This window comes from Vipera berus (genome assembly GCF_964194415.1).
Source record: "Vipera berus genome assembly, chromosome: 1".
Lineage (NCBI taxonomy): Eukaryota > Metazoa > Chordata > Lepidosauria > Squamata > Viperidae > Vipera > Vipera berus.
In genome coordinates this window covers 311296043-311316939 of record NC_138202.1, presented here as the reverse complement: position 1 = coordinate 311316939, position 20897 = coordinate 311296043, and the positions used below count along the sequence as shown (strand labels likewise).

The following is a 20897-nucleotide window of genomic DNA, read 5'->3' as shown; positions in this document are numbered from 1 at the left end:
CCCTTATCTCACTTCTTGATTTTATTTGGCTTCTTTGTTACTTTTCTACTGTCCATATAATATTGCTTACCCTAAGTGGAAGTAGCATAATGGATTTGTATGTCAAAAATTGTTCAAATATGCTTTGAAAGGTGGGCCTTTGGAGAGAACATTGGCACAATCCCCTGATTTTCTAACTATTTTGTTTGTTAGAGAAAACCGAGGCAAAGATCGATCAACAGAATCACCAAGAAGTCCAGCCTTACTCTGAGGCTGATTTGCTTCAATAGCTGGAAATACAAACCTGCTTTGCCAGCAAATTTCCAGCTTATGCTGCCCATCCTGGTGGCCCCTTCCCCTACACTTGGCTTGGGTACCTTGGTGCCCATCTGCTGGTAGCAACTCAATGGATAATTGAGGGCTCGAGACCAACAAAGCTGTGCCAATGCCATCTGTTATCTTAGCAGCTCAGGAGTGGGTGGTGCACGAATGTATGTGCCATTTTCTTTTTGAAAGATTCTTTATTTTATTCCCAAGAGGATAGGGTTATAAAGAATAGACCGATGGGCTTTTTAAAAAAAAAATGCTTTGAAGTTGACAGCAAAGTGACCCCAAATCTTTCACATTCTCTGTTAGCAATAAAAAAGGATGCAAAAACAAACCAGCCAAAAAGTCATGCTTTCCAGCCTCTGTAATGTAAAAGATGCCTGGCATTTGATTTAGGAATTCTCAAGGTAACTGAGTATCAAAAGGCTGGCCTCTAAGCTATCCCTGATATCAAACCTTGTCTTAGATGCTGGTTCTACTCCAAGACCTTTGGCTGTAGTCTAATTTATCTTTTTCTTTTTAAGCTCTAAAAGAAATGCAGTTGGATTGTGACTCTCCGGTTTTTTGTGTTTTTTTATACCCTGTGGAAACCAAACCATGGCACAATTTATAATAGGCTAGAGGTTTCCTTCGTTAACAGCTGCACTTGGCAGTTGCTCAGAGCGGACACTGGCTTTCAATGTAGATTGCCATGTGACAATAGACTGAAAGTATAGGACACTTGGCTACTGGAATTTGACACCTGATAAAGGATAAAGATATTTGGGATGGGATTGCAGGTCGTTTCCTTTGCAGGAAAATCTTTCTCTTTTTTATACATCAGTTACTACCTTTTCCAATTTCATAGGAAATGAAGAAGCAAAATAACTTTCTCAGCTGCCAGTCTGCTGAACAACTGCAAGAAATTTCTCAACTAAAAGAAGGACTCTGTAGCACTAAACTATCCCTACAGCAGAGTCAGCATTTTGCTGAAGACCTGAAAAGTAAGCCAGGGGGTTTCTGTTGTGCTTAGTAATAGACTTTATTTCAATGCAACATCCTGGTGTGTGATGTACACTTGGTAAAATCTCATTTGAATTTTATGGTGTGTCATTATGGTTGTTTTTTTTAAAAAAAGCAGAAATTGAATTTGCATTATGTCTTGCAAAGAAAACCTTACCAGCTAGGCTGTGAATCCCAGCAAAGCTGCAGGCCCAGATGGGGCGCTGGGGATAGTGGTTAAGAATTGTGCCGACCAATTAGCAGGGTTCCTGACAAGGATTTTTAACATCTCCTTGCAAACGGCATGTGTACCATCGTGCTTGAAAGCAGCTACCATTGTCCCAGTCCCCAAGAAAACTGCAGTTGAGTGCCTGAATGACCACAGACCTGTTGCATTAACGTCTGTAGTCATGAAATGCTTCGAAAGACTGGTTCTCCAACATCTCAGGACATGCGTCCCACTGGATTTCGATAAACATCAGTTTGCCTATAAGGGGAACAGGTCGACAGATGATGCCATAGCTACAGCTTTACATTCTGTAGCAAGTCATCTTGAGAAACCTGGAAGCTATGTCAGGATGCTTTTTGTTGATTATAGCTCGGCTTTCAACACCATTTTGCCGAGCACTCTCATCGAGAAGCTGACTGACTTGAAATTTTCACCCTCTATCTGCTATTGGATTCAAGACTTTCTTAGGGACCGGTTACAAACAGTGAGAGTCGTGTCCGCTTTGTCCACCCCCCTGAAGCTTTGCACCGGCTCGCCACAGGGCTGCGTGCTTAGCCCCTTCCTGTACTTTTTGTACACATATGGCTGTGTATCATCTGACCCATCTACTGCGATAATTAAGTTTGCAGATGATACTACCGTGGTGGGTCTTATTACAGGTGGGGATGACACAGCATACACGGCTGTCTCATATGGTGTTGTAACAACAACTTGCACCTGAACATCGGCAAGACGAAAGAGATGGTGCTAGACTTCCGGAGGAAAAAGGAGGAACCTGCCCCACTTTACATTGGGGAGGACTGTGTGGAGAGAGTTTCCTCCTTTAAATTTCTGGGAGTCTACCTCTGTGAAGATCTGACCTGGAAAGCTAATACAACCCAGGTGGCCAGAAAGGCCCAACAGAGACTTCACTTTCTCAGGGTCTTGTGGAAGAACAGGGTAGAACAATGGCTTATGACCCTCTTTTACCGGTCTACTGTAGACAGCATCCTCTCGTATGGTATTGTGGTTTGGTATGCTGGTCTGACAGCCACAGATAGGAAAGTATTACAGAGGGTGGTGAGCACACCACAAGACATTGTGGGCTGTCCCCTGACGCCACTGGATGACATCGCCAGGGCTCACTGCCTTGGAAGAGTGAGGAAAATTCTCAGGGATGACTCACACCCTGGACGGTATCTCTTTACTCTCCTACCATCGGGTAGGCAATATAGGAGTATAGCCAGCCGTACTAACAGGCTGAAGAACAGCTTTTATCCATGGGCTGTTAGGCTTTTGAATGGGAAATAATTTAATATAATATAATATAAACTTAATAATATAAACTTTATGCATAATTGACTTGCGAGGCCGGTGCATTGTGCAATTAGCTCACAGGGTGTAATAAGATGGAGGGTTTGTGTCACTGTAAGTTGGGGTGGGGGCATGAAGGGAGGCTCAGCCAATCTCAATGTATACATGGTTGTATTTTGACAATAAAGGTTCAAAAAGCTAAGAGTTCACAACTGATAGCAGATTTATGAAATAATTATTCTCCCTTCTTTAATTATGTATCAGTCATGTCATTTTGCCTTGCAGTTCCAAAACATATCTAAAGAAAATTATTTGAACGCTTTCTTCTAGACAAAAAATTAGTTCTATCCACATTTCATAAATGTGTGATTGCTTATATAATTTGCATATGTCTGTATAACTGCTAGGCATAACATGATATTTTTAAAATTGTGTTATGAACTGCCAGATTCTACAAAAATGGCTCCCAGCAGGTTACAACTTAAAAACAATAAAACAATAAAAGCTGATAAAAACACAAACAAAAAGTAGTAAATGCAATGTTACCATTATTCCCCAAAGACCTAGAACCAGGGCTTTTTTTCTCATAGAACGCTCAGAACGGAGTTCCGGCACCTTTTTTGGATGGAACCCTGTAGGGTAGGCAAGGTGGGTTGTATGACATGTGTGAGTTCCGGCACCTTTTTCTTTTACAAAAAAAGCACTGCCTAGAGAACAATGTTCATCTTTAATAATCTTCAATAGGCCAACAAAGTACCGATCTCATATCATGGGGACTGCAATAGAAAAAAACTACTTGGAGATGTTACACCCTCCCCACCTTTCATTTCCCCTATAGAGGGGAATGTTAAAAGATGTTGATGGAAGGTCAAAGTGGATAAGAGAAGAGTACCCTTATAAAGAGAAAGCATCTTGTATATGTTGACATAAATTGCTTTGACCTGAGAATCTAGTTCATTATCATGGCTTCATTGTAAAGATAACTGGAATATTCAACAAATTGCTTACATGTTATACTTTTGATATTTCAAACATAAATGTGGAAAATCTGAAGACACTAAGCACTTGGTCCCTATTCTCCTGGGTAAATTTTAATAAGTATCAATCAACAGTTCAATGCTGTATTCAGATGAAGTCTGTCAACCTTTATTTTTCTGCCTGTTTTTAGATGTAATGGCAATCTGTAGTCTAATATTTCCTGGGAGCATAAAGGTAGGAGTAGTTATCACAGGAGCACAGATTTTATTTGTGGAGTGTTAAGACTTCATAGACAGAACTGGAGCCTGTGTTTTGTCAGTTTATATTTTAATCTTTGTATACTAAGCATTTCATATTTTACATCTTTTTAATGACTCTCATTGCAGATAAAAATTGCTCACTGAAAAAAGAATTCAAATTGCTTGAAGAAAAACTGAACAAGCAAGATAATTCTGTCAGTTTAGAAAAAACGAGCCTTGCTGTTTCTGATGTTGAACATGAACATGATTCTCTCCAGCAAATTCTCAAGGACAAAGAAAATGTAATTCAAGAGCTCAATAAGAAACTGGAAAACACGGAAACTCTGCAGAAAACTGCTTTAGAATGTAAAGACCTTAAAAAAGAAATTGTGATTCTTTCTCAGTGGAAAGAGAAAAGCAAGCAACTCTTGAATGAACTAGATTTAGAAAAAGAAGAATTAATGAGCAAAATACACAGTTTGGAAAGTGCTTTAAAAGCTGAGCAACTTAAACGTCAGGAGAAGGAAATTGCTCTCAAAGATGAACATGAACAATTTATTGAACAGCTGAACATTTTTGAGCAGGTGGTAAAAGATATAACAACTGAACTAGAGGTACAAAGAAAAGCCTATAGTGACCTCCAGCAAAGAACAGCAATGTCAGAGGAAAAACTACAGAAAGAAAGAGAAAATAATTCACTGAAATTATCTGAGTTCACTAGAGAAATGGACATCTTGCAGAAAAGGCTCGACTCTGAAGCAAATGAAGGATTAAAAAAGGAGAAATGTATTGTCTCACTTGAAGCATCCTTAGCTTCTTACGTGCAGTTAAATGCATTCCTTCAGAAACAGGTTGAAGAACTGGTCCAAACCAGAGATGAAATGGAAAAAAGATTGGCTGAAAGAGAAGACCCAGAGCAACAGATCTTCATTCAGGAGATGGAGCAGCAGATCAGTGAATTACAAGAAACAGTTTTCCAAAAGGAAGGCCTGCTTTCCAAAGCATTAGCAGCTCTTGAGGGGGAAAAACAGAATCTACAAAAGTTGATCGAGGAATCAAATAGGCAACAAATAGAGATTCGGGATTTAAAAGAGAGCAGTGCGCCGCTTAAGGATTTGATCCAGCACCTAAAAGTCATGGGCTTAAAGGAAACAAATGTATCTACTGAAATATCCTCAGAACAAGGTGAAACTGAAGGACTTCCGAATGAAAATTCCATGTTTGAAAATACTGTCAATATTTTGGAAGAAAAAGTCTTAAACACGGAGCAAGAAATTTCCAAAAGTTTCAGAGAACGGAGGGAAAGCCTTTTGGAGCTGTCACGAGGAAAGCAAGAGGAGAGCTTGTTACTGCCAGAAGCTGATGAAGAAGTAGAAAGGAAAAGTACAAAGGAAGATTATTTAGGAAGTATAAGGAATCAGACTTGCCATTTGAAGGTGCAAAAAGCCATATCTAATACACAAGAGAAACAGCTTACGAACAAATGTGAGCAGTTGCAGACTAAGCCAATGTCCTTGGAGAAGAAAAAGAATACTTTGCTATGGCAACTTGAAAAAAATCACTTAGTATCTGAAGAAACTAATAGTTTAAGAGAAGAAGGAACAGGAGGAAATAATAGGCGCTCTTCTGTAAATACCTTGCTACAAACACTGATCTCAGAAATGAAAGTACCGGTAAGTGAACATGCAGCACTTGACTTTGTTTTAAACGAACCAGCATCAGAACAGCTGAGGGTATTTGTAGAAGAAAGAGAGAATGAAGTTAAGAAGTATCAAGTGAAGCTTGAACTGCTTCAAATGGACCTTGAGGACAGAGAAATGTCTTTAGAAAATTATGCTGATCGGATAAAGGACTTGGAGATGACATTGAGAACTAGGGAGATAAAAATGGAAGAAAGTGAAATGGAAAAAGAGAAGTTGCTGCATAAGTTACAAGCGCTTAAAGATTTGCAAAATTCAGCCTCAAAGATAACAGAGATCAGTGAAGATGACCAATCACCAATGTGTTTCAGTGCTGTTATCAAGGACAATTTTAACCTACAGAAAGATGCCAAGTGTTCATCAGTTCCTCATGATCTGATGCCCAGCCAAAATGATTATCTCCAATTAGTATCCTCCCTACACATGACAATGAGCAAGCTAAATGAGTTGGAGAAAATGTGTGAACACCTGCAGAAAGAAGACTCAACATTAGCATCACAGCTGAAAGACTCACAGTTGGAATGCATCATAAACATAGATATTATGAGAAAAGAATTACTGGGAAAAATGGATAGGCTGAAAGTAGAGACCATTTCTGTTTCTGATAAATTAAGAGATAAGAGTAAAATGGAAGCACAATCTGATATGAAGGAAGTCCCCTTAATAACGCCAGAGGGCTATGTGCAATTTGATTACGAATATTTGAAATTAATTAACAAAGAAATCAAAACAGAGTTGAATGAAATCAAGGAAAAGATCTTTTCTTTGAAAAATGAATATGAAATTTTATATATTCAAAACCTGAATGTGGCCTTTGAATTGTCAGAGTTGGAATCCTGCGATGAGATGCTTAAAGATAAAACTATTGCATTGCCAATACTCGGCAAAGCCGAGCTAGTTTCTTTTCCAGTACAGATGACGCAGAGCTCAGTCACTAAAGAATTTAAAGCATATGGAAAATTTTGTATGGAAACTCTGCGTGATAGTGAAGTCTTCCCCCATAAAAAACAAATGTTTATGGGGTCTGATTTGGACAATCGTGTGTCATCAAATGAAGTGGGACGACCACATCAGAACAGACAAATTGATCTGGAAGATACTTTTGAACAATTTAATATTGCTGATGAGTTATATAGCGATGATGCCCGGGCCTTTCTCACTAAACCGATGGTTATCTCCAAACATTTTCAATGTGAATATTGTGAACACTCCTTTATGATGCTGAAGGAATCATTTAGATCTCATAAGATTCTGGAAAGTAAGGAAATAGAGAAGATTCAAGAGCTGCTCCTTTCTGCGAAGAAGGAAGTAGATGGTCTACGAAAGCTCAATATATCTGGCAATGACCACTGGCAACAAAAAGTTCATGAAGTGATCCTGCAAGTGGCTTCTGAACTTCCAGCTGAGAAGAAACTTTCTAAGCTATTCTCTCAGAAACAAGGAGAACTACAAAACCTTGATCCAATAATTTGTGCTGATGCTGGCCAAGTAAGTTTGCCTAATTTGACCAAATTTCTTTAGGAATATACAAGGAAGTGTCCCTGTCCTGACTTTCCTTCTTTTGTGGGGCAATAGGGGTTAGTTTGCTTGATGACTGAGAGGATGCTGGCCAAGAACTTAGAAAGCCTTAACGTAGGCCTTTCCCAAAACACAAACATGGAATTAATTACAACTTTGCTTTGAAGACAGACTTTTCAACAGCATTGAAAACTGATGCCTTGTGATCAGAAGTAGTTGAATATTTGTTTTTATATCTCAATTCTAAAAGAATAGCTAACTTACTAATTTGAGTTTTCACCAATTAAATTAAATTTTTCTGAGATTCCAGCCATTTTTTTAAAAAAAACTAAGCCATTTTTGTTACTCTTACTGTTCCAAGTTAATAAATATTAATTCTTGTTGTGTAGGTTCATATAATCCTAGCAACACTTGTAGAACTGTAGATTGAAGAAAGCTGCCACAATGCATAATTTTAATCCCAATTCTGGCTTTATAAAATTACACATATTTACTTGTGCTCACAAAGTGACCCTACTTTAGTAGTTAATGTGAGATACAGAGGATAGAACATACACTTTGGAAGCACATCCACAGTGCTTATTCGGAAGTAAAATCAAGATGCCTAAGCAGTTAATAGGAACAACAGTATTAGAACAGCAAATATTTTTTTCATGTCTTGGAACATGCTATTGGGATAACAATTCTGTTAAGGGAAAAACCCAACTCCTTTACTTTGTTGATTATGTTTTTCTACCAATTTAAATATTTAACTATATTCATTTCTACAGTCTTGTACTCTATCTTCATGAATTGAATTCAATAAAATGCAATATAAACATACAATAATTAAAAACAAAGCATTTGAACAAAATAAAATAATGACATGTTTGTAGAGATAGCACTAAAACCATTAAACCAAAACTTGAGAGAGATTAATAGCAGTGAAGAACATGGGAAGTACATGGAAAATGCCCATGTGTGACAAACTAATTTCAATATCTCCCCTCTTCCTCCCCACCCCAAATTGCAACACAGACAAAGTAATCCTGCTAGAAAAACCTGCTAGAAAGAGGGTCAGAAATAAAAAGGTGATGCCACCAACACCGGGCCTGAGAAATTATTTTTCAGGGTAGGAAAAGGTTTTTCATTTCTGCTTTAATATGGTTCATTGCACAGCCAACCAGATGTTCAGACTGGATTTGATATTTTTATCAACCTATCAAGTCCTTCCCAAGGACCTTGCATAGGCAGATGTTGTCATTTGCCTATCTCAGGACCTTGTGAAAGACTTGATAGGTGGATAAAAGTGCCAAATCCAGTGTAAACATTTGGTTGTATGTATGACTGACCATATTAATAGCAGTTTATTAAATTTGTATGCCACCCAGCCCCCAACAACTTTGAGTGACTCACAACAATCAAAGAAAATAAAATGAAAGGTGTAAAAAAGTGACAAGAATAACAGATTGGATGGAATGAAGTTAGGGGTCTCCATCTCCAAAGGTCTGGACAATGACTGAACTACTTCTTCATGGTCCTTTGAAATAGGGGTGCTATTTAAAACTCAAAAGCTCATTCTAGAAGGCAGGCATTAATATGGAAAAGTCAACCTCCTGGTTTCCCAGGATAATCCCAGGCAGATGTTATGGAAGATAGACAATCCCTCTCAAATAACGGCCCTATACCATGTTGGGCTTTATAAGTCATAACCAGCACCTTGAATCATACCTGGAAGCAAATTGGTAACCAGTGCATCTCACAAAGCTGGGGAGTCTCATGGAAATACCAAAGCATGCTCATCACTGATTGATCTGCTGCAGGGTGAACTGTTATAGCTTCTGATCTTCAAGGACAGTCTCAATATAAAGGGTGTTGAAGTAGTCAGATCCCAAGTTGACTAGGGTATGAGTGACTGATGGGTAGATGATGAAGATATAGGGAAGACATTCCCAAGGCTGGCATAAATTTAATAGTTTGTTAATTATCAACTAACTTTCATTTGATGAAAATATTTTTTTTTATTCCCCTTTAGCCAATATCTGCTAATCAACCACCTAATGCCTTATGCTATTTGAAAATGGATAGCCTTCTTGGGGAAAGCCTTGGACTTAAAGCTGTAAATGATCAAGCAGTAAAAATCTATGAAGCAAACAAAAGACAAAAAAGTTCTGCATATGTAGCAGATATAACATCTACAGAAAAATACCTCCCACATCTCAATAAAGCAAATGACCAATCCATACATTCTTCAAGAGCTCTGGAGTCATCCTTTTTTCCTTCATATCTCAGCATACATACGTTGGGAAACTCCATGGAAAACCAGAAGGCCACTGAAATGCTTTGGTTATCAATAAAGAAAGCTGATAATAACAATTCTAAGCTTTCCCATGTTGTAGAGGAAAGCAATAAAATAATTAACATGGAAGTTCAGTACCTGCATTCAGATTTGAATTCAGAGAATACAGAGTTGACTGAAGAGGAGGTTGCGTATGCTGAATGTAACAAAAGAGCTGTGGTTCTTGAACAAGAAAAGGAAGACTTGAGTGAGGTGCTCCAAACAGTACTTTTTAATACACAGCAATTATCTTTTAACTTTATGATTCATGAGCTAGAACTTAATAAGGTAAAATCGGAATGGGGAATGTACAAAAGCAGATTGCATGATGCAACACATACTTTAGAAGAATCACAAATGATCAAAGAAGACAACACCCAGAAGCTTTTTGAAGCTGAAACTGAACTGAGCACGATAAAATCTGAGAAAACAAATTGTGAAACTTATACCTTGGCCATGGAGACAGATACTGAAAAGCTTCTATCAAAAAGCAAGTGGTTGGAACAAGAAAAACAAATCAAGATAAAAAATATTTTTGGCCTTCATGAGCAGCTAAAGATTATCACTGCAGAGAAAAACCAAACCAATCAGATTCTAACTACTTTGCTAAGGGATAAAGAAGTATTGGATCAGCTGTGCAACAAAATGGAGAAGTATATAAAAGAGCTTGACTCAAATCAAATGGATTCTATTGAATTTATCAAAGTATTGGAAGCAGAAGGGAAAACCCAAGCAAAATTCCTTCCAGCTGCTAAGGCCACAAAGGATCAATTATCAGTTGAAAATGTGTGCTATGTGATGCAATTCCAGAATCTGGACAGAGTTATGAGGGATTTCATGTTGGAAAAAGAGGCAGCAGAAATCCAAATAAAATATCTGACTGATGCAAGAGAAGTGAGCCTTAGAGAATATGAAATTTTACACAGCAAGCTAAGCATATCTGAAGCCCCAAATGCCAAGATATTCAAGTCCTTGGAAGGATCACTAGCAGAAAAAGGTGAACTTGCAGCACGGCTAAATTCTGCACAGGAAGAAGCAGATCAGTTGCGACAGGGCATTGAAAAGCTGAAAATAAAAATAGAATCTGATGAAAGAGGCAGGCATCATCTGGCTGAAAAGTTGAAAGAAAGCAATAGAAAAGTTGATGCTCTCACAGACAAAATTGAGTATCTGGAAAGAGAATTATATATGTCAGAGGAGAATTTGGAAGATGCAATTCTTAGAATGGAGACAACTAAAGCAGAGGCTGAAATAATGAAGACGGACATAGAAAGGATGTGTGCGAGCCAACAACATTTAGAAAGTGAAGCCAAAGTCTTTAACTCAGAGAAAGAGACTCTAGAGAAAGACTTGAAAGAAAAACAAGACAAAGTAACTAGTTTAGAAGTTACTAATTCTACATTAGTAAATCAACTGAAAGATAATGAAAAAGAGAAGGCGCAAATTAGAGGTGAATGTGAAAATGCATTAAGATTGATGGAATCACAACTAAAAAAGTTCTCTGAAGAAATTAAACTCCTTTATAGTGAGAAAGAAACTTTCAAGTCAAAAGAACAGGATCTCATTTGTGAAATTACTTCTCTCAAACATGATAATATGCAGTTGGTTGGTTATCTGGAAGAAGCACAATCCAGTAGCTCTAACGTAGAGCAGTTGATGGGAGCTTTCATCCAGGAATTACAAAGCTTCAACCAAACACCAGATGAAAATGCTTCTGTTTTTAAGCCGTTGTTCAAAAATGAATCTTTGCAAGCTATCCAAAATGACCTACAGGTGTCTTTCAAACCTATCAAAGAAAATCTAGAAGTCACACCATGTGAAAAAACCATCTTTGAAAAGGTATTGTACAATTTGTATACAACATGGGTAGAATATCCTGGAGAGTAAAAACATCTGTATAAAACAGGATCTCTGTACTGAGGGAAATTTTGTAACAGTTACTAAACACAGTTTAAAAACACAGTTCTTGCTGTGTTTATTGGGGCTTGATTCTAGGTAACTGCCAAAAATTGTAGCACCTGTCGATGTAAGGCCCACTTGTTATACAGCAATGTTTCCCATTCTGATGCTCCCAGCATGAATTGGATCAGCGATGGTGGTTTGAAATTCTGAAAATAGAATCCAAATCATCTAGAAGATATAATTATCTTGTGCTTATCTTACGTTTTTGTATTTTGTTTCTTATGATTTTTTAGTTTTGTACACCACCTTAAGTTGTTTTGAAGTAGCAGCCTTATAAACCTAGATAATGATAATGATATTTACCTTATGTGATTAAAGGTAATAGATTATAATTACAAGATGTATATACAAAGAAAAAATAAAAACATTTTCGCTCAGTGTAAAAAAGGAAACAAGGTAAGCATTTGGCTTACTTTTTGGAGGGTGTTTCAAAAAAATCTATTGCTGTCAGAGAAAAAGCCCTGCATTTGAGATGAAATTGCAAATGTAATGAAGGGGCTGGCTGTTAAAATCAAATGGAAAATCAGCTGGCCGGGATAGAAACAGGTAATGCTTGAGATAATTTAAGTTCAAAGACCACTAAGCTTTAGTCAGAAGAAGACATATTAGAAACAACTGGATTCAGAACTGAACAAATATCCAGTGCACTTTGTTTTAATTATATAAAGTTTCTATTGCAATAAATACATATATGTTGTTTTAATTATGCAGGCAAACCGCTTAAATCAAATTCTTCAACTCAAAGAAGAATATGATTCTCTCTGTGATTCAATTCAATTGTGTTTGAACGCCTATAAAATGCTAAAGCAGGAAAAAGCAGTAATGGAGAAGCGAATTTGTGAACTTGAAACTCAAATGAAGATGATTGCTCCACGTACGTAGCATGTTTTGAAAGAAAACAGACTTTTTCCATCAGTAGCTACAGGGGTCAATAGAGTGCAAAGAAAAAAATGTTTATTGTGGAGGGATTTAAATGGATTGTATTGAGACAGCACTGCTTTTGTCTATAAATATCTCTTCAAAGTATCTTTTATTCCTGCCTCTGCTAAAGTACTTGTTTTCTCATCTACATGGTGGTAACCAAAGGGAAGGCCTTCTCACACCTCTTTGGGAATGAACAGGGAAAGGACATATGTAAATGCATAGATACATTTTTGCTGTCTTCCATGTCCTATTTGTACAACCGTTCTAAAAACCCATATATAAGAGTGCGAGATTTATTTTAGTAAATTTAGTAATTCCTAGTAATGACCCCTCTTGTTTTGCATAGGTTTTCCGGTGGATGTTGGTGCAGAAGAAATCGGGTTGGAGCTAGAAGAACTGAAAGAATCAGTTGAGGAGAAAACCAAAGAAGCAAATGACAACTTGGAAAAATATTGTGCACTGCTAATTAAGCATGATAAATTAGAAGAAGAAAATGAGATGCTAAGGACACAGGTCTCGCTTTTAAACACTTGTCTCAAGCGGTTATCAAATGACACCACCTCCTCTCTCCAAAGTTTTCAAAACCCAGTGGAAATCAATGGGCTTCTTACAGAAAGAGCAGATGTGCCTAAGATCATAAAGAAGGGAGAAAGATGTGAAGAAAACAGAATTAATGGTGAGAATTCACTTTGAAAAACTTAAGTATTCTTAATAGTTATCTTCTGTAATTATGAATGGTTTATGTTACTACTTTTTTCTCCCTTTTTTAATTAATGTAAATAGAGGGAAGATGCAGCACAGATGAAAGGGAGTAGCACTTAGACTTATATACCACTTTATAGTGCTTTACAGCACTCTCTGAGCGGTTAGTACTTCTTCAAGCAATTAGAAGGTGCTGCTTATCATTATAAAGCCCTTCATGATACATGCTGTCAGGCCCATCAGATAGACCAAAGCAGGAAACTCAGGTCCACAGGAAGGCTACAATTATTTTTACTGAAAGTGACTGTAATACCCACTTCATGGATTACTGCCTTGTCGTGGCGAAGGGGCTTGCGTAATTCAATGACGCTATGAGCTATGCCGTGCAGGGCCACCCAAGATGGACAGGTCATAGCAGAGAGTTCTGACAAAATGTGATCCACTGGAGAAGGAAATCACCCTGCCAAGAAAAGTGCGTATAGTCAAGGCTATGGTCTTCCCAGTTGCAATGTATGGCTGTGAAAGTTGGACTATAAGAAAGGCTGAGCGCCAAAGAATTGAAGCCTTTAAACTATGGTGCTGGAGAAGACTCCTGCGAGTCCCTTGGACTGCAAGGCGATCAAGCTGGTCAGTCGTAGAGGAGATCAACCCTGACTGCTCTTTAGAAGGCCAGATCCTGAAGTTGAAACTCAAATACTTTGGCCACCTTATGAGAAGGAAGGGCTCACTGGAGAAGAGCCTAATGCTGGGAAAGATTGAGGGCAAGAGAAGAAGGGGACGACAGAGAATGAGGTGGCTGGATGGAATCACTGAAGCAGTAGGTGTGAGCCTAAATGGACTCCAGAGGATAGTAGAGGACAGGAAGGCCTGGAGGAACGTTGTCCATGGGGTCGCGATGGGTCGGACACAACTTGCAACTAACAACAACGACTGTAATACTGTTACCTCCTCTCCGTTCATGTACCCATGTAAATTAGGGAAGTGTCTGTCTGAGCTTCTTCTGCATAATTTCTCTCTGTGGTGGAATTGAAATATGCTTCACTCCTGGTCACTCTAGTGATGAATCTTACATATCTCCATCAGTATCAGCTTCCTTGCTCTCTGCAAATAGCCAAGTTTCTTATGAGGCCAATTATGAGCCATCTTTTCTGTTGCGGCATAAGCTCTGTGGAACGTAGTTTTAGATAGCCCTGACCATTCTGACCTTCCCCAAACCCCTTGAAACCTGGCTCTTTCCCTGAGCCCTGGGCCAGACCACTTTGTCAACTGCTTGATGATGATGATCACACAGTGGCTGGATTGGTATGCCTAAGGGAGAAGTAAATTAGTAAACTGAGTGTGGATTATTTATTTATTAGTGTATTTAGCAGCAGCCAGAGACAAAAGGAGAATTGAGAAATGTAGGTGAATCTTACATCACTTAACACAACTTCATAGTGTATTTACATCATATAGTGTCCCCTTTTCCTCAGTAAGGAAGGGACATGTAGGTTAATTACAATTCAAAAAACAAAATAGTAGAAAGGTTAGGTCCCACTAACTCACTGAAATTTACTCAGGTAAATATGGAGAGAACTGTAGCCTTGATATACCTAGGGCAGCCTTCTGTATTCTAGCAGTACCCAGGCAGGTCTGGAAGTTTCCTTTGGTGATTACCAAAGGAGATAATTTTTTCAAGTTATCTTGTACTTATGTGGAAAATGTATGTATGTGTATATATGTATGTATTTATATTCATCAAACAAAAATTACAAATGCAAACAAAGAAAATCAACATTTGACAGGGACAATGGGCATGCCAGCGCACTTATGTACACCCCCTTAGGGACCTCTTAAAAACTTCTGGGAGGTCCACAGAAGTTAAGTTAGAATTAAATTAAATTGAATTGAACTGAATTGTTTTTCAAGCCACAGTCAAATTCTAGAGATAGAAATCCTTTTGTATAATTATGCATGGTCACTGGATGTTGTGGTCTCCCAGAACTGGCATGATGGTCTGCTGACACTGATCTTCTGTCTTCCCTTTTTCACAAAGCCTACTAAATGTATAAGGAATTCTCTCAAGTGTTTTTAATTTCCTTCCAGAATACAGCCGTCCTTGCATTTCTCATCAAGCATCCTTAGAACCAAGAATGGACTCCTGCCTTTTCAGTCCTAGCTTGAAATCACCACCTTTTATTGATAACTCACAAATAACAGAGGAGGTTAAGACAGAGAATCTTAAAACAACAGCAGAGGGCAGCAGACTACAAAAGGTAACCAGCATTATTAAACATCAGCTTGAATGTGTCAAGAGAAATTCAATATTAATATTAGTTAATATTTCCAAGTGCTCTTAAGAGTGACTTATCAATGAGCTGTAAACATATTTAAGATGAAGACAAAAAGTGAGTAAAGGCAGCAGAGATCTCCCATAGTGTTTTCCTGATCTCACTCCATTATGGAATCTTAAAAAAATATTCTTTGTATGTATGCCTGTGATGTATGTATGGGATGTTCTTGTATTGCTTCTTTTTCTTCTTGAAGGCACAATGCCCAGAAAATTATAATTCATTTATCAATTTTAAGGATAAGCAATAATAAATGGAGTGCCTGAAGCAGATGTCTGTTTCACAACTGCTTACAAAATTGCTGCCTACTTGATAAACATGAACTTCAAATATGATGCCTGTTAAATATATAGGACTTCAAAAGCTGGGAGAGGCGAGTCTGGAATAAACTATATTTTGAATATTCTAAACTTGCTGGTTTAGAAAAATTCTAAATCTAAGTAGGAAAACTATCTGTATGAAATTGGGAAAATGGAACTGTTCTTAAAAAAAGAGTAAAAATGCTAGTAATGTTAGGCAGCATATGTATGAAGGCAGTTTTCCAATACATGTTGCTAATTTTGAAACTCCCTGTGCAGAAAGTTTGTGAATGCATGGTTCCTGAGTGGGATTGATTAACTTGCTGGTTTCATACCAACATATATTTCTGTATCCTCCATTTTCCATGAATTCAGGATGCTTACAATGTCTAAAAATAAGTTCAGTAAAATCCCACTGGGGTAAACAAATACAACAGTGTATGAAAACTTGATGTCCAACAATTAATATACAAAAAGATAAAAACAACGGTCCAGCTTCATCATAAAACCAAAATTCAAACTCAGAAATCAACACTCAGACTAAACAATTCATTTCCCCAAAGGCCACTCAATTAGAAACTTCTTGACAATCTTTAAAAAAATAAAATAGGAAAGTTGCCAAACAAATCAATGAAAACAAGCTATTCCCTAGCATTGAGATTATTAAGAGAGATGGATTGTCTTTAGTTCCATATCCCCTGATTTCTCTCAAGGATGGAATCCTAAACATCTTTCTGGACTCAAGTATGGAACCCAGCTCTTGGACAGATTTGTGTACATACTTTGAGAATAATGCTAATGGCGTCAACAGTGTCTGAAGAGGCTTTTTCCAATTAATTTTGCCTTCTCAAATTTTCCAAATTTATGGATATCAAGTATAGCTTACTATATTAACATCAAAAAATAATTTCATTGGTTCACCTCCTCTGGAAGTACACATCTGCTTAAGAACTGAAGAAGCTTATCTCTCTAAGAGATATCTAAGAGGCAACAGGATTCACATAAAAAAGAAAAATCAACAAGCAAATAGGATTAATTTTTCTGCTACTTTCATTTAAAATACAAAAGTGATGTTCACTGCTGAATTTTATTTACATTTTCCTTGTATAACTGAAATAACTTGTTTCTTTTGTATGTTTCAGATGAACCATGATCAAGCTGATAGTTCAGGTCAGAATTTTATTCCCAGATCTCCCCTTTCCATCTCTAACCTGTCATCTCAAAAGGTTGCTGAACAACCTGCCAACCATCTTGATATAAGATACGTTCCAAGTACAGAAGAAAATGATTTGGACACAGCCTGCCATGTACAATGAATCAGGACTGGGTTGGTTTTAGACTTGAAATTTCAGCAGCAAAGAATGGTTCAGAATGAAATGCTAAGAATTGTCTTCCTAAGCTTCTTTAAGTCCATATCTGATGCAAAGGGAGAATCCTATTTACGATTCCATGGGTAACAAAAGGAAGCCATGTCTGATCCTAGGAGCTGGGGTGGCACAGTGGTTAGAGTAACGCAGGCTTATTCTGTCCACTGCCAGGAGTTCGATTCTGACTGGCTCAAGGTTGACTCAGCCTTCCATCCTTCTGAGGCCAGGAAAATGAGGAGCCAGTCAGTTGGGGGCAATATGCTGACTCTGTAAACTGCCCAGGAATGCTGGAAAGCACTGTGGACCAGGTATATAAGTCTACGTGCTATTGATATTGCTATCCCAACATTCTGGGATATGCATCTATAAGGACATATTTGTAGTCACAAAAGGTTTTTACAAGCTGTGAGGTTTTGCATATAACAGTAAGTTATGGTTTGCTATGTGTGGCTGAATAAAGGAACTTGAAGAAAATGAATAGCTAAGTTGCTCCACTTATCAAAACATTCAATTTCATTTTACTAAATTCCTAAATTATATTTATTTGTGTGCAAATCATGAATGGCAATGTAAAGGAACCTCACTTTCTGAAGAAATTGCTAATATATGGATACAGCTCAGACAACTATGGATATTTGACAATCCAGAAATAAAAAGCTGGCTATGAACCATGAACTGTAATTTAGCATTATATCTGTATATAATCAATGCAATTTTTCTTAATATTTTCAGAGAAAAAGGCCCTTTCTGGAAAAAGTAAATCCTAAATATACTATGTCTTGTTTCCGAGCACTTTTTAAACAAAAATAGCGTTTGACAGCGAGATGATGGCAGACATATAAAATAATAAATATGAATTAAAAACGAATAGCCACTGCCCAAATCCTGCTAGCCCCTTCCTCGAGTCTTTATTTGGACAATTTGAAAGAGAAGAAAAAGGCAAGCACCAAAAAAGTTGTTTTGGGCAGCACATCTGGACCAACACTGTTTCAAGATACATTTTATATTGGGATATTTTAAGATAAGGCATGCAAGTTTTCTTCAAGATTATAAATGCAAACTGCAATAATCCGTTTTTGAATTGGTTCTAAATCAATAGAAAGGAAAATTTGGAAGTACAGTGTAGTGGTTATGGTCCTGGGCTAGAAATTCAGAGATTGACTTCTCATCCTCCTTTAAACATGAAAGCTGCTTGGGTAAATCTCCCGCAGATCACTCTATCTCACAGGGTTGTGGGGAAAGCAGGAGGCAGGAACGTTATGTCACCTTGAGCTGACAAAAAATACAAAATGGGATAAAACCTAATAAATCATCAAACCTGTTTAGACGGACTCACTTAAAAACTGGTTTAACCTGTAACTCACATTCTTGTACTATAAAAAGAGATGACATTTCCAAATTGTAGTTACTTACTGTAGTTTCCCCCCCCCCTTATTCCATTTAGTTTTTTTGTATTGTTTTACTATTTAATTTAGTTTGTTTTATTTGAATGGTATTTACAGGATTAGTTTTTCTGTTTTTATTCTTCAAGAAAATAAAAGGTTATCAATAACTAGGGGGATGAGATAAGAGATTCTTCAGGGAACAAATGTCGCTTGCTGCTCATAGAGCCCTAATAAATGCCACCCCACTACTCCCCACCAGGCAAACAACCTTTAAAACCAAGCAGTTCTCAACTTCCAAGCCTATGTAGTGAATAATATTTGAAACAGGAGTTTATGTATCTTTTTATTATAATATCATCTAAAGTGGACCTGTGTGAAGGACCAAGTTGAGAGAGATTAACCAAAATCCAAATGGAGGTACACATGAACAGCAGTATGATAGCACATCATTTCATCATCAGTCAAAGCAGTATTCAGATGTTGGCATTAGGAAAAAATCCACACACATCCTTACCCCTATGAAGGAAAGAAAGATGCAAACACCTGTTTTGAATCATCCCATCCCAGATGAACCAGTTAGAAGCATGGTAATAACCAAGCTGTGATATACTATATGCCAGTGATGCCAAACCTTTTAGAGACCGTGCCCCAAAACTGCTCTGCCCGCTCCACCCCCACCCAGCCCACCCACAGAGCCCTCCACGGCCTGCCACAGCAGATTGCCCAGGCAGCCCTATAGCGCCATGGCAGCTGCGCCCTCCACCTGCACCCCACAGCATCATCTGTGTGCGACCGGGCACAAGGGCGGAATCTTGTCCCTGCTGCCCAGCTGCCATGTCCTTGGCTGTGCTGCTGCACATGGGCTGTGGCTGGGGGCAAATCTCCGGGGGGGCTGCTGTTGGGGCCAAGGGGGAGGCGGGGCTGGGGTGACGGTGCACGTGCCCATAGAGAGGGCTCTGAGTGCCGCCTCTGGCACACGTGCCATAGGTTTGCCACCACTGCTATATGCAGTTCAGCATATCGCCACATGGGGTTGCCATATTACAGACCCAACATCAAATAAAAACTTATCTTTAAGTGCTCTAAATGTAAAGCTTGGTTATTTGAATTAATTTACAGTGTTTCTAGATCTAGGATGCAGAAACCCAGATGACCATTAAATGGCAGAAAACAGATACTCCTGGCTGCCATCTGATGATATCTGGAGTTAGCTGCCCAGATCTAGTAGTCCTATCTCTGCAGATATGCAGCTATTATTGAACTAGTACATTTGCTAGCAGAAGTCATTAGAAAATAGAGTAAATTGCTTCAGTGAGCAAAATGCTAGGAATCGCTAGCTAGGGGAATTTCTTTTTGAAATCCAAGTGTAGCTTTTGAAGGTTACTTCTGGCTTCTCAGTAACAAGATGCTGAGAATTCAGATATATAGTTTGCTTTACCTCGCAATACAGTTGTCTTCAATAGCTAAAATTCCACTGGAGTTTCTACGTGGATCAACAAAAAAGCAGAATATAAATTTAACAAATTTTCTGTCAGTAATTATACTGACAGGTATTTTAAGTATGCAGATTAGTTAAATTAGTGCAGATTGGTTAGTTTTTATGAGTGCTTTTATAATGCTTCAGTCAACTCACTCTTAAGTTGCTTAATTACACCTTACAAATTAATAAGTTAGTTTTACACATTGCTTAATATTTTGCTTTCAGTGATGCATAGATTTTTGCATAAAGTAAAATAATGTAAGAGAAATGTCACAAGAGTGACATCTTCTGGCAGATTTTATAAATCACAGATCAGATGATATTTGAACAAGGAGATAGATGCTTGTAGGAACCTCAGAATTGTTTGCTGTCCTGTTGTTATAATGTTTATGCAAGATGTTACAAATGTTTTAACTGTTGACCAATTCTATCATCTTAACCATCTTCTCTACACTTTCTGAAATTTCTGTCATGCATGTCGAATTTTTTGTAAGACAGTTTACCCTAATGCAAGTATACACCCATGAATGTACCTATATTTGAATGCTGGGACAAATTAATAACCTGGAATGTAGAATAATACATATTCTACAATCTCAAAAGTTATCAAAAAGAAATTATTCCACTTTAATGCACCTTCAAAAATCACTTGGGGAAATCTATGGCAGGGGTGGTGCTCCACAAGCATAAAAGTGCCTCTTGATTGGGGGCTATTTAAAGATTATGAAAAGTGGAGTAAGATTACATTTGGGAAGACCTAAGACACCTGTAAATGTTCATTTTATAACAGGGAGACAAGCCTGATTATGTTATGGTACCAAACTTAAGATTTTCTTAACCTATGTTAAATGTTTGTAATTGTAAAATGTACTACTGTCTATGCTGCA

General features: G+C 37.8%; 1 protein-coding gene across 1 annotated transcript in view; it reads left to right on the top strand.

Moving 5' to 3' along the window:
- CENPF (centromere protein F) overlaps positions 1–13014 on the top strand; it is a gene marked incomplete at both ends in the record, with an annotated part of 29996 nt that extends 16982 nt beyond the window's left edge. The window contains 5 exons of the mRNA XM_081314366.1: positions 1154–1289; positions 4174–7214; positions 9259–11400; positions 12235–12397; positions 12794–13014. Coding sequence (XP_081170492.1) covers positions 1154–1289; positions 4174–7214; positions 9259–11400; positions 12235–12397; positions 12794–13014 — 5703 coding nt within the window. The remainder of the gene's footprint in view (positions 1–1153; positions 1290–4173; positions 7215–9258; positions 11401–12234; positions 12398–12793) is intronic.
- Between the last annotated feature and the right edge of the window lie 7883 nt (positions 13015–20897).